The 14557-nt window shown below is 40.7% G+C and overlaps 1 protein-coding gene across 3 annotated transcripts in view; it reads left to right on the plus strand.

Moving 5' to 3' along the window:
* tll1 (tolloid-like 1) overlaps positions 1-14557 on the plus strand; it is a 61523-nt gene that overhangs the window by 35988 nt on the left and 10978 nt on the right. For all 3 annotated transcript variants that reach the window (XM_026171435.2, XM_026171434.2, XM_080303034.1), the window contains 9 exons: positions 147-262; positions 513-615; positions 1286-1402; positions 1645-1790; positions 2202-2397; positions 2501-2626; positions 4980-5140; positions 5254-5434; positions 11601-11726. In XM_026171435.2, the coding sequence (XP_026027220.2) occupies positions 147-262; positions 513-615; positions 1286-1402; positions 1645-1790; positions 2202-2397; positions 2501-2626; positions 4980-5140; positions 5254-5434; positions 11601-11726 (1272 nt within the window). The remainder of the gene's footprint in view (positions 1-146; positions 263-512; positions 616-1285; positions 1403-1644; positions 1791-2201; positions 2398-2500; positions 2627-4979; positions 5141-5253; positions 5435-11600; positions 11727-14557) is intronic.

Below are 14557 nucleotides of genomic sequence, written 5' to 3' on the forward strand. Positions count from 1 at the left end.
GAAAGGACTGCACACGATGGCAGGGTTTGCCACAAAAATGTAACTCCATTTGTGTGTGTGTGTGTGTGTGCGTGTGTGTGTGTGTGTGTGTGTGTGTGTGTGTGTGTGTGTGTGTGTGTGTGTGTGTGTGTGTGTGTGTATTGCAGCATGTGGGGAGACGCTCCAAGAGTCAACAGGCAACTTCTCATCTCCTGGTTACCCCAATGGATACCCTTCATACACACACTGTGTCTGGAGAATATCTGTCACACCCGGAGAAAAGGTGCGCACATACACACATGCATGCGCACACACTCAGTAGCACCCTACAGTGTAGTGAATGTGCATGCAAAGCCAATAAAAAATAAGCAACCTCTGCCAGAGTGACTGGATATTGATTAAGTCTTAACACTGCAGGTAGGCCACTCTTCCTGTCCTCTCACTCTCCTTATCTTCAATGAACAGATCTGTACTAAACTTACTAAACACGTTTTTGCTGTTGTTGTTGTTTTTCCATATTTTTGCTCTGCCAGATTGTTCTGAACTTCACCACCATGGATCTGTACAAAAGCAGTCTGTGCTGGTATGACTACATTGAAGTTCGAGATGGATACTGGAGGAAAGCTCCGCTGCTTGGTAAGAGGCAGGAAGCAGGCTGACTGCCTTAAAATTAATTACTCTATTACTCCCTGACTAAGTTAATGAGTAACTTCACTCCTATTTTTAGCTTGTGGCAGCTCACTTTTCCTCCACTCCACTTGGCTTTTAAAACTCCGAGATTAAGAAGCAGGAGCAATTTTCTAAAATAGATAACAGGCTTTTTAAACTCCTCTTGACTCATTTAATTGCTCTTAAGGCTGTGTTAGGATTGACAACTGCGCTAATTGTATACATCAACACAATCTGCACTAACACACATAATGGTGTTATGTGAAATCCATGCGAGGAAATACAGGTGAAAGTTGATGAGATAACAAGATGCTTCACAGCTGTTTAAACTCCTCTGAGGCAAAAGTATTGCAGCAGCAATATAGTTTTCTCTTCTTGTCTTCATGCTTCCACAGTATGCTGTTGTATTACAACACACATACGTGTAGACACACTATAGTGCACTCTACTTACACAGTGTGAATGCCTGTACATTCTAAGTGGCAGATGACTTTATTTTTTTCTGCCAGCTGCAGCGATCGCACTGAAATGAACGAGGAGGCTGTAACAGCTATGTTGTCAGCTGTGAGTTGCATTGCCCCAGCAGTCACTGAATGACACGACTTAAAGGGTTTGCTTTTGCGTGTGTGTTTCACAGGCAGGTTTTGCGGAGATAAAGTTCCCGACGTCTTGATTTCAACTGATAGCAGGATGTGGATTGAGTTCCGCAGCAGCAGCAACTGGGTAGGAAAAGGCTTCGCTGCCATTTACGAAGGTAAACGCCTTCATTCAAACAAACTAACAAATAAAAGCATTCGTACACTCGAATCCAGAGACCTTTAATAATTACTGTGAATAATAATTCCAGCCTGTGAATTTGATGACCTTATGTGCTCTGTGAGTTATCTCGGGGCTTTCATTATTCATAGTGTACACAGACTGTGTTTCAGGTGTCTTTAGTCAGTGCAGCTGATGCACACCCAACCTTTCTCTCTCCTCTCGTCTTCCCCGGTGCAGCGATCTGTGGAGGGGAAATCACCAAGGACTCGGGGCAGATTCAGTCTCCCAATTATCCTGATGACTACAGACCCTCCAAAGAGTGTGTGTGGAGGATCGCTGTATCTGAGGGATACAACGTTGGGCTCAGCTTCCAGGCCTTCGAGGTGACTCACTCCTTTTGTGTGTGTGTGTGCCTTTCTGTGCATGCATTTATGTGTATCCCGTGCTTGTGCTTAGGAATGTCTGGGTCAAATTTCACGCTTGTAGAGCTGCTAAGAAGTTAATAAATGTAGTGGTGCATGCATGTGTGTGTCTGTGTGAGTGTGCAGGGACACACAGCAGGCGGCGGAGGATTAGTTTTGTAGTTTGAATGCTGTTGAAATGTCAGGTTGCTAAACGACTCAATCTGACTCCACATGGGTAAGGTCAAAGGTCGTGTTTTCAGTTTAGCTTAGATTAAGAGGGAAAAATGAACTACGATGCAGGGAGACGATTAAGCATGAGCCGTGATTCGATGTAAAAAGGACGATGTTTCGTGTATCTCACTGTTTTTGTTGTGCATACCTCTGGTGCAGATCGAGAGGCACGACAGCTGCGCTTACGATTACCTGGAAGTTCGGGATGGCCCGCTCGAAACAAGCCCTCTGATTGGGCGATTCTGTGGCTACGACAAACCCGAGGACGTGCGCTCTACCTCACACACGCTGTGGATGAAGTTTGTCTCAGATGGGACTGTAAACAAGGCCGGCTTTGCTGCTAACTTTTTCAAAGGTGTGTGTGTGTGTGACTATGAGAAAAAGAGAAGCTGTGCGTCAGTTGATTGTGTTTTCACAAAGCATTTGTTATGCACTCTGACGTGTATGTGTGTTTTCAGAGGATGATGAGTGTGCCAAGCCAGACAATGGTGGATGTGAACAGAGGTGTGTAAACACTCTCGGCAGCTTCAAGTGTGCCTGTGACCCAGGTTATGAACTAGCCCCTGACAAGAAGAGCTGTGAAGGTAACAGTTAGTATGTGTGCCTGGCACGCTGCATTCCTGCTTCTATGTGCATTCCTCTGTATTGTGTTTCTGTAGGATGTGAATGTTACTTGGCAAAATAAACTAAAAAACATCCGAATGGTCGCCGTCAACAGGAAAAAAACATCTTTCTGATTCATGGCCACATGCTTTGCCCTGTAATCCCTCAAGATTACTCTGTAATGAGCAACATATTGAAACAAATAACCAAACCACTTCTGAGAGTGAAGGAAATTAAAGCTATTCTAGTGAAATTAACTTAAATTGATGCCTTTCAGTATTTCTTCAGAGAAGTAGCCACATTTTTGTACACATCTGGTGGTCAAAAGACAGTCAGGAGAGACTTAGATGAGGCAGGTGTTTTGTGAGTATCCTATAAAGTCACACATGTTGTTACACAACATGCACAGATAAAGATGCCCGCTAATTAGTGCTAACATATAAATTAAATTAAAATACTACTAGATTACACTCAGTGAAATAAACTAATAACACAAAAAGCAGTGAGTTAAAATAAAGCACAGTTTTGAAGAAAAATAGCTTTAGAGACTGAAGCTGTTATTTGTATCAGGGCGTAAACCTGGATATTTCTGTGGTAAAGGTTTTGGGGGACCGACCAGAATTTGTGGAACTGCAGGTGTTTGTAGTGCAGTGACTCTCCGGGGCACAGACATGCAGCTGACGTTTACGCCTCTTTAGCTTAGGTTTTGGACTACAGGTGCTTGAAAGTAGCTGTCATAAAAGAGAGACAATAATAAAACATTTTTATATTTAAGGTACCTAGATTACTCATTGCTTATTTATACAGTGATTAGCATGCATGGAAACGATCCCCCTTAAAAATTGCTACTCGATTGCCATAGAGAAGCAAAGTGAATTTGATCAGTTTTTTCTCTAGTCTGTGTTAACCAGCAAAGATGAAAAGGTAATAAAACATCCTTTTAATTTTTGGAGCATTTCAAAAATGTGGAAGGTTAAACTGTTCGAGTAAAATCAAATGGTAACATATCTGTCTGACACCTGATGTATGCTCACCTTGGGCTAGCTAGCTATAGCATTCTTAATATAAGATTTTTGATAATAGCATAACAGCATTGCTGTTGCCTTATAATTAGTTACATCAATGCCATATTTCCTCTAATAGTAAGTGACCTTTTCTTTAAAAAAAAAGGTTAACCTGTCATTTAAAAAAAATCCTGCTGTTGAAGGAAGTGAAATCATGTCATGTTGTAGTAGTTGTAACAGTGACCAAAACATCATTTCACTTCTGCTTGACGCTGGAGATTCCTGGTGCTTCATAATAAAACATATACAGTTGTGCTGAGAAGTTTACTTACATTCATCATGGGCATAAATACCACGACAAATGGATCTAAGAATGAACTTTAATGGCTTTTAATGATTTCTTTCTGTTCTCTTTTTCTTTTCCTTTTAAAAATATAGGGTGTATACGTTTGAAGTTATTTTGGAGTTTCTTCAGTCCACACTGGGTCAAAAGCAAACATACGGGATCAAATATATAATTGGTTAAATATCTCTTTGCAAGCTGCACCTTGACAAAACACTTTTAGTAGCCATCAACAAGCTTCTGGCATGATTCTGGTTTGATAGATGATCACTGTTTTTGGCAAAATTGATAGATTTCCTTTAAATTGGTTGGTTGGTTTGGGAAACCTGTTCCAGAAGCTTAATATTAGCCTGCTTTCTTCATTCCAAAACCTGTGGAATGATCCCAGGTGTGTTTGGGATCATTTTCCTGTTGGAACACCCAGTTGTACTCAAGTTTCAATTGTCTACATCCTGATTGTAGGTAACATTGAAGAGTTTGGAGGTAGTCCTGCTTCTTCATTATTTCATCCGCTTTTTTGCAATATCCCAGTACCACTGGCAGCAAAACAGCCCCAGACAATGATGGTGCCTCTACCGTGCTTCACAGCTAGTACAAAGGTCTTAGATTTGAAAGTCCCTCAAACATACATCTATTCACATTGTGAATAGACAAATATCTCAGCCTTTGTCTGGTCTGACTATAAAACTGTTCTCCACAAGGCATTTAGTTTGGGCAGCTGCAAACTTCAGTTGATCATGATGCAAACTTTTGACTACAACTGTAAATGTAGTGATTCAACTCTTTTCAGATACTCTCTGCTGTCTTTTTTTCAAGCAGCTTTTCAAACTAAATTCAATGAGAAGGTGCATCCCAAAGTTTTTATAATAATGAAAAAAACTTACTTTACACAGAATCAGTTTCCTCTGTTCATTTCAACTGTCAAATGAAGGCAAAAAAAGCTGAATTTGTGTCTTTTCTTAACTGATTACACCTGTGTGTTTCCAGCGGCATGTGGTGGTCTTCTATCAAAGTTAAATGGGACCATTAGCACACCTGGCTGGCCTAAAGAGTACCCACCCAACAAAAACTGCGTGTGGCAGGTGGTGGCGCCCACTCAGTATCGCATCTCCATGCAGTTTGAAGCGTTCGAGCTTGAAGGCAACGAGGTGAGTGCGTCCATGTATTTGTATGCAACATTTCAGTGAGAGAGAAAGGAAGCAGGTAAAAATAGCAGCCACCTCGTGACTGTTTGTTACAAGAGCCTTGCCTGTTTGTTTAGGTGTGTAAATACGACTACGTAGAAGTGCGCAGCGGCCTCTCATCCGACTCTAAGCTGCATGGTAAATACTGTGGTACCGAGGTCCCGGAGGTCATCACCTCTCAGTACAACAACATGAGGATTGAGTTCAAGTCGGACAACACCGTTTCTAAGAAAGGCTTTAAAGCTCACTTCTTCTCAGGTAAAACACACGTGTGACTCAGCGTGTGTGAGACTGTGTGTGTCAGGCCTGTTTTTTACTGGAATGTCAGGAGTCTTTAAATAAGATGGACACAGGAGAAGTGGATTATGGTGCAGGGGCGGTTTCTGGTATTTCATGCTCGGCACCACTGGAATTCAGTCACACTGCCAGAAACTCATGCCGAACACTGATCCTCCCCTTCTGCAAACATTTTAACCTTTGAAGCTGGCAGCTGTTTCAGTGTTTAGACTAACGAGACATATCAGTCTAAAGGTGAGATGCACACAGGAGAAATAAGAGAGATTAGTCAGAATTAGCCATGTGTTGTGTTAAAGTTTTCCAGTCATGTTGCACTCACCAAAAAATCTGGATTGCTTAGATTGTTTAGATTAGGTAAGTAAAACACTCGCTTGGAAAAAAGCAGAAAGACACTGCTACTGATATCTAAGCCATCACTGACTGTGCCGCAGAGATTTAGGTAACCGTGTAATGTCCAGAGCAGAAGAAGTGGCTTTAGGAGGCATTAGCACTCTTATAAACACTCTTGTTTGAGCATCTACATGCCTCATTTTGTGTCCCCATCTCCCTCTGCTGTGAATTCATTTGAGGTTGTTTGCATGGTTTAGTATTAGGTGAAATGTTCATGTGTATGCAGAGCTGTTTGCATATTTGTCTGTTTTTTTTTTTTTTTTTCATGCTGCCTCCACCTGCTCTCTGGCTTCCTCCACTCACCCTGCTCTCTGCCCTCTCTCCCCTCAGACAGACTGGCACAGTGTCAGGAGCGTATGTTTGTGTTTGAGTCGTGCCAGGACGTAACGCGCGTCAGTTCAACTCGTGGTCATGTCGGCACCAGGCTGGCAATCTCATCAAAGGTCAGAGGTAACATGACCTCACAATCGGGATTGATCTCTGATTGGCTCTGGTCAATTAAGGGAATGGATAGATCCTACTTTATTGATGTGGATCCTTTCTTTATCCATTCTGCTCCAGAAGGAAACGTTCTGTGTCCCAGTATTGTACAAATTATTGATAAAATCTATGATTCGGTGGACTAAAATTGTGATAATATGGAGTTATGAGATGTTATTCTACAACTTTCTGTCATCCAAATTAAAGCTCCCAACTAGGCCTTAAATGAAAACCCTTAAAAAATTAGTAAGTAAAGTAAATAATGGAATTACCCATAATGAATGTGTAGTTATTGTTTTATGTCACACAGTGTTTGCATGATAGCTAATATGGAAAAAAGTAATGAGGAAAGTGGTGAGTTTGATCAATTTACAGGTTCTAAAATATTCAGCAAATAAATGTACTATATGGCTACTTACTGTTTACTGAATGAAAAGTAATATACACTACCTGTCCAAAAACAAGTCATCACCTGGTTAACTAAGCAAACTAAGACTTACACTAGATAATTACTGCAGTGATTACTATGTTTTGGATGGTAACAGGTTATTTAACCATAACTGATGCTGTGAGGAGCTTAACCAACCATGTTAGAAGACATATCCTGTGGTTGTGAAAAACATGTTATTGTTTTTCAGAAGGATTGAAAGGGTTATTGGTTTGCATCAGGCAAATAAAACAAATGGAGATTGCTGAACCAAGAAGCATTAGGTTTACACATTATTAAAGACCTTGAAGTATAATGCAGAACCATCATCTTCACCAAAGAAGTGTGGCTCCAGTTTGCTGAAGACCATAATGACTGGACTCTGGAACAATGAAAGTAGGACAGTGATGCGAGTAAGAGGAGAGGCAAATGAAGCAATACTCCCTACTGCCAGCCTCTGGCTACAGTCCTATGATCTGGGTTTGGTTCAGTTGGTCAGGTCTTGATTCAGCAGCGTAATGTGGCCCTGCAAAAAAATGAGGTTAGTTGAGTACCTGAATACACTTAGTGGTCAGCTTTTTCCATCAGCGGATTTTTACTTCCTTGTTGGTGGTTCCAAGATGACAATGCCAGGATTCATCAGGCTCTAAGAGTAAAAGAGCAGTTTGGGAAGCATGACACATCACTCTTTGGCTTGGTAATCACAGAGTGCAGACCTTAATCCCATTAAGAATGTTTGGGATGCGCTGAAAAAGACTCTCCCATCATCAATACAGGAGAAAAAAATCCAAGTCTAGATGGAAATGAATGTGGTCACAGTGCAAACTGAAACAACACCCCTCAAATCTGTGCCATCAAAGCTGGCCAAAAGAAATATAGCATGCATGATGTGAAAAAAGCTTTTTATTATCCAAAATGTTTAAGTATTGTCACCATCATGTATTTTCATAAATCCAGGCCATGATTATCGTATGCAAATATATGTACGTTGATTTTTTTTTAAACTGCAATCTCAAAGACAGTCTTAAACAGTATGAAATTGGGACACAGCCCGGTTTTCCACTAAAAATACAACAAATGTTCCCCGCTTGCTGTTTCAGGGAGAAATTTGTTGGATGTTATGATACAGATTTCTCTTTTTTACTCAAACAATTTACTGCAAACTTGAAGAGAAAATCAGGACAGTTTCAACTTCAGAGGAAGAAAAGCTGTTAACTGCATTCAACTAACCTGCAGCACACCTTTAACACACAGCTAAACAGTTCAGTGGGGCAGGCTTGCAAAAGGAAATTACTCAGATACGAATAATGTGCGTACTTGTGTGTTAAAAGCTGCTGTGTGGCTCAGTTACTGTCAGAAGCTTTTAGGGATAGCTTTTGGTTGGTGAACAGCCAGCAGCTTTAGGGAGGTCCCCTCAGCCTCCCACATACTACTAATCCGTGTGTGTGTGCGTGTGTGTTTGCCCGTGCGTGCGTGTGGACATTTTGTGCTTGACCTGAAGACAACTACAATGAACACTGTGTAGCATCGACCGCAAAGCTTCTTAGCCTGTGATAGGGTGAGACTGAGCCCACAATAGCACTGTAATACCACAGCAGACACAGACAAACACACACGGAGAAAGAGAGGGAGAGAGAGAGGATTTAGTGGTTTCATTAAAAGCAGATCTAGTTTGATTCACAAGCTCCAAAGTTGAAGTGAGACTCGGCGTCTGTGTCTAATCTCACATCTCTTTATAGGAATCTATTTCTCTCTCAGTCACAAACACACTGTGCTCCCACACTCTCCCCATACATCCTCTGTCTTCCTGTGCGGTCTGCAATCCATCCTCACCTCCTCTGCCTCTTTCTGTCTCTGCGCTTAACGTGGCAACCCCGAGCAGAGCGAACCTTCCGTTGCTTCTTCCGCCTCCACCCGGGATTCAGCCTCACCAAAGTCTTTGTTCTCACCCAGCCCATCCTGTGGTGAATCCAAGTGGTTAGAGGACACCACAAATTGAGTATGAGGGAGAGAAAATGATTGGGAAGTGAGTTTGTTTTTGGACTTTAAAACGTTTCCACCTTTAACCTGCAACCGGATCAATTTGATCAAGCTCTGTGCCAAGCCAAACATTTTACTATAACACAAACAATCTGTGTCTGTTTACCTAAAAACTCCTCTTACATGATCGGGAGTGGTGCAAACAACATTGGTACACAAGTACATCTTAAGCCCTGAAGGTTCTCATCTATATCAGACATTATGATGTCATCATGTTGCCAGTTACCAAGAGGATAAAATAATCCATTTGCAGCTTTTATGCATCTATAACACCGAAAGGTACTGTATCATTGACATTTCACAACAATAACTAATTTCTAATTTATAGCAACAAATTGATTGATGCTTGATATATTCATCAACATCATCATGTTACCTAGCAACCGCATAACAATGGACTAAAAGATGAACAGACCAAACAATACTGTAGCATGCGCATTTACTTGGTGTTCAAATCTTATTTTAAAATTCTATTCAGATTCTTCAGATTCCCAAAACATTCGCAAGACACCACATGTTCACTCTGAATTTTGAGGTAATGTGTATTGAATGATGAAACAAACTATTTAATTTATATTAACCTTGTGAATATTTTTTCATATTTTGCATATATATTGGAGTCTTTTACTCAGTACAACCAATATGTAGCTCCAATAATAATCTAACATAATTATGTAGTATATGATGGGACTGTAAAGTACCATGGTGGGGTATAAACATAAATACAGAGGCTTAAAGGTTCCAAAAGTGACTAAGAAGTTTTTATTGGATTCTGACCAATTCCCTATACAGTTGATGAATGATGAAATCTTTTATGTATCAGCACATAGAAAAATGAATGATGAATTGAAAAAAATCATACAGTTTATGACATGCAGTTGGGCAAATAATTATTTGATCACCCGCTGGATTTGCAAGTTTGCTCACTTCCAAAGAAATGAACTCTCTCTCACTTTTACTATAGTTTCAGTTTAATGCAGCAAGAGATATATCAGCTGAAAATGCAGAAAAAACACATTACAACACATTACATAAAAGAGGCTTGCTAGACCACTGAATGACATTCATTTGCTTCTTCTTTAGCCACTCCTTTGTTGCCTTGGTGATATTTTTTGGGTTGTTGTCATGACACATCCACGACCCATCTTCAGTGTTCTGGCTGAGGGAAGGAGGTTCATTCATTGTTCCCTTAAGCCAGTGAAATCCTGCTGTACCCTTAGCAGAAAAACAAAACCATAATGTTTCCACCTCCATGCTTGACTGTGGGGATGGTGTTCTTTAGGTCATACTCAGCATTTCTCCTCTTTCCGACTTGGCAGATGAAGTTGACACCAAAGAGTATGATTTTGATTTCATTTGACGACAACACTTCCCCCCCAAGCCTTTTCTGAATCATTAGATGTTCACGGGCAAACTTAAGACAGACCTCTACATATGCCTTCTTGAGTAGGGAGACCTCATTGGTGCTGCACGGTATAGTGTGTTAATAGTGGTGTTCTTGGTGACTTTGGTCCCAACTGTCTTCAGGTCATTACCAAATCTACCACCTTTTTCATGATCATCCTAACCCTGTGATTCAAGATCTTGACTTGAGCACCAGACCAAGTGCAATTGATGATCATTTTATGTTTCTTCCATTTCCTGATATTCACACTAGTAGTTGTCAACGTCTCACCAAGCATCTTGCGGATGGTGTTGTTGCTCACTATGCCTTGTGCAGGTCTACAATCTTGTAATTTGTGTGCCACATGGACACACAGCCAATTTGTGGGAGCCAGAATTCAGACTGTTTTGATTCAAATACTTATTTTACTCAATGACATGCAAATCAATTTATACATTTTATGTAATGTGTTTTTTTTTTCTGGATTTTTGGTTGATATTCTGTCTCTCTACACTAAAATACGAATAACATAAACAGAGACTGTTCATTAGAGTGTATGCATGTTGAAAGTTATGGACATGATGTTATTACTTCCATCTGATAGCTGTATAAATCACTGCAGATGGTTTGAAGTTTCTTCCATCATTAGAGAAAGCCAAGTGCATCCCAAAGCTTACTCCTGTGGTTCTACCCTACCCATTAATTAAGAGACCCTTCAGCAGCCACGCGTGCTTTCAGTCTGTGTTACACTCATAACAAAGAGAGGTTACAGGGGCTCGACTGCAACTGGGCCCCAGACTAAAACAAGTACACAAACAAGATACACAAGCAGGGTATGTTAACAAAAAACAGATGAAACTAATCAGGGACAAGTTAATGGATCACAAAGTAGGGACAACTAAGGACGCAAAACAACACATTGGGACACACAAGGGAAGTAATACTTTCAAAATAAACACAAAGAATAATCAAAATTCAGTAAACCTAAATAAGACAGCTGCTGTGACCTGAACGTAGACGATTGCAACACAACAACAGACTTACACAAACTAACAAGCTTCAGAAAGTTTTTTTTTGTTTTCTTTCGTTAGATATTCTTCTCCGTGGCAATCAATGCAAACTTTTGCCTTTTTGAGTAACTTCTCCTTTATTGATCTCCAGCTGTTACTGTAGTAAAAAAACAAAAGTAAGCTGCAGAGAGCGTTCAAAGCCGGGATGGCTCACTTGATCATCCTGCTGGGCTTTAACTCTCAGCCTTGCAATAAAATGTTTAACTTGTCTTCATTTTCTCCTTTTCCACTGCACCCGCACCTCATTACTGTCCTCTTTTGTTTCTCTCCCTTCCCACCATCTCATCTCTCTGATGTTTCCACATCACTGACGTGTTGCATGTGTATCCCTCATAGACAAAGACGAGTGCAGCAAGGACAACGGCGGCTGCCAACACGAGTGCATCAACACGGTGGGCTCCTACGTGTGTCATTGTCGCCATGGCTTCGTGTTGCATGAGAACAAACATGACTGTAAGGAAGGTGGGTTTCATGTGCATTCACACCCACACACACACTGGCATAAAAGCACCGGAGCACACGTGCATGCTGTCGCGCATCAACACAAGCATGTGCTCATTCATAAGAATAGCCATCATCCATCACGCGCTGTCCACACACATCCACATGATAGCAGGCTTTACATTTGAGGGAGTTTTTTTTCTTTGGCTTATATTTTTTCACATAGATTAAAGGGACAGTTCACCCCCAAATCTTCTGGCCTGTGGCGCTATTTATTCATCTAAATTGTTCAAGTGAGAGTTGTCCAATTTCTGGGATGTCCACTGTAGAAATGTCTGCAATATCCTGAATATAATAAAACCTTATGGCATTTGCCTTGGAGTGCGCCCCAGTGAAAAAGGAAATTGAAAAACTCCGCAGGAATGTCTTTTTTCCTGAAATCATGACCTTGCTTTCTTTCTGTCAAACTACACCCACCAACCAAAGAAGGCATGCAGCTAGCTAACGTTAAAGCTCAGCTGAGGGGAGACGCCATCAGTACTTACATCCTGTCACGCTGTCACTCGCATGAGCCTCGGGACAGGTAGAGGCATTCTTCCTCTTGGGTAGTGAAAAGCTTGGCAGACAGAAAGAAAATAGGTGCTGTGTGAACCTGCTCAGACCAAAACAATGCAGGCAAAATAAATAGCACTACAGGCAAAATGGAACACAAGTTTAAGGTTTTATATATCAGGATATATTAAGAATAAATTAGTCCTCAACAGGTCTTAAAATTAGGTAAATACAACCTCAGGTGAACTTCAAAACATGACATATTACTATTTCTTTAACAAAAACTGAGACAAAATCATCAGCAAAAATTAAAAACTTAATTATATATTAAGAGTATTTATTTTGTGTAGTGAGACTAAAAAAGACCTAACTTGGACTGTTCTTAAAGGACATTCCTGAAACAGAAACACACCAAGTCCAAATTAATTACCACAGAAATGTCCCACAAAACTGTGACATTATAAATTATATGTAGGGGATTAACTTCAGGAGATGCTCCACTCTAAACGACTTGATACTCTTGAACTTTTCTCAGATGACCTAAAAACCAGTTGGCAGTCTCTAAAACTCTGTTCACTCTGATGTGTGTGAGAAACGGACAAAGGGTGGAAAAAAGTTTTAGTTTGACAGAAAACATTATTTATTAAAGGTTATTTGCACTTTCACACACACACTTGCACAAACACACACACACACCCTGCTGAATGGACATATTATACACAGCTCTTTGAAGTTGAACTTTTGAACACGTACACACACACACTCACAACATCAGCACTGACATACACACCTCACTAAAGACTCCCCGTGATGCTCATAAAAAGACTCGTGTTTCAAACATCTGGGACCTTGAAAGCTTTGCGTGTAGCGTTGTCTTCCTGTGCGTACATGTGTGTTTATATGTGCACAACACCAGTGTAAGCGAGCCTTGCCGTGTCACACTAATTCATATTCCCGTCACACGGCCTGTGCCCCTGTTTATATATATACATGAGCTTCGGCTTGTTTGAGAAGATTTCAGCAATTGTTGTTACACCCTGGATTCATCAGTAAGCATAATTGTTACTCACCTTTATGGCTTTTCACACCAGTGGGAAATATAAAAAATGACACACAGCATCCTTTAAAGTCTCAGGGATCTCATTTTAAACTCTTGCAATGACTTTGAAACTGTTCGTTTTTACCAGCAACTCAATCAGATTGTACCCATGGCTCTATCTGTAACATGAGATGTTACACTCTTCTGTAAAAACAAAACTGTGTGGAGATTTTGACATCTGTATGTGATACTTTGCATGCTAGAAAAAAGGGGAAAAAAAAGCTGTTTCAGACTCACGTGTTGTTCTTGTGGATGCCATTTCATGCTGTACATGAGTTTGGTTTTCCTGAGAAATAAAAGCCATCACTTTCAAACACATCGTCTTTGTCGTGTGCATGCCTTTTGCCTCCCCGCACCTTCATAAAGCCATAGCATTTGTCTCATTAAAATCGAATGCATGAAAATGCCATGTGTGACTGTGTGTGGGCTGCTCTGGACGGCTTTAACCTGAGACAGACTCCAGGAGGAAAGTAGTCAGTGTTAACAAACAGCTCCTGTGTGTTTCCAGACTCGTCCATCAGTGACAAATGAAGTGCAGCTGATATTTTTCATTGCGCTTTCTGAGATTCTGTGGCAACAAAGAGCTGACTGCTGAGTACGATTTTCTATAACGTAATGAGTAGGTGGAGCTGACAAAGCCTTAAAATCAAAGAAAGTGGGGCAAATGACAGAGTAGTCGTCAGGAATAAAAACAAAAACCACTGAGTTTGATACTTCTCCAATGAATGCAATGGTGTTTAGAAAAGCATTCAATCTTTAACAGACTCTGAATGCTACATGTGCAGGTATGGTTACACAAATGTACACTGTTTGTCAGTCTAAACTCACTGAATGCATATAGAAAGCATTCAGGCCCACCTCCTCTCCCAAATCCAAAATAATGATATGGTTCTTACTTTAATTACTGTATACAAATAGTGTACATATACATATATGTACTCAGCTACAGTATAGAAAGTGCAAAGGTCCCACTGCAGTGTTTGTGCAAAGCTTGCTGCCAATTTCAAGTGAAACCCACTGTGAACTTGTCACCAGGATGTGCTTCTTTGAAATCTTCTTCTCTCATTTAGTTCTTGTGTTTCTCTCCTTCCTGTTCCTTTTCCATTTCCTCTGACCTTTTCCTGTGCAGCCATGATTTTTAAACTTCCTCTCTGTGTGTGCTCTTGCGTGTGTGTGTGTGTGTGTGTGTGTGTGTGTGTGT

The sequence above is a fragment of the Astatotilapia calliptera genome, chromosome 6 (genome assembly GCF_964374335.1).
Source record: "Astatotilapia calliptera chromosome 6, fAstCal68.1, whole genome shotgun sequence".
Taxonomy (NCBI): domain Eukaryota; kingdom Metazoa; phylum Chordata; class Actinopteri; order Cichliformes; family Cichlidae; genus Astatotilapia; species Astatotilapia calliptera.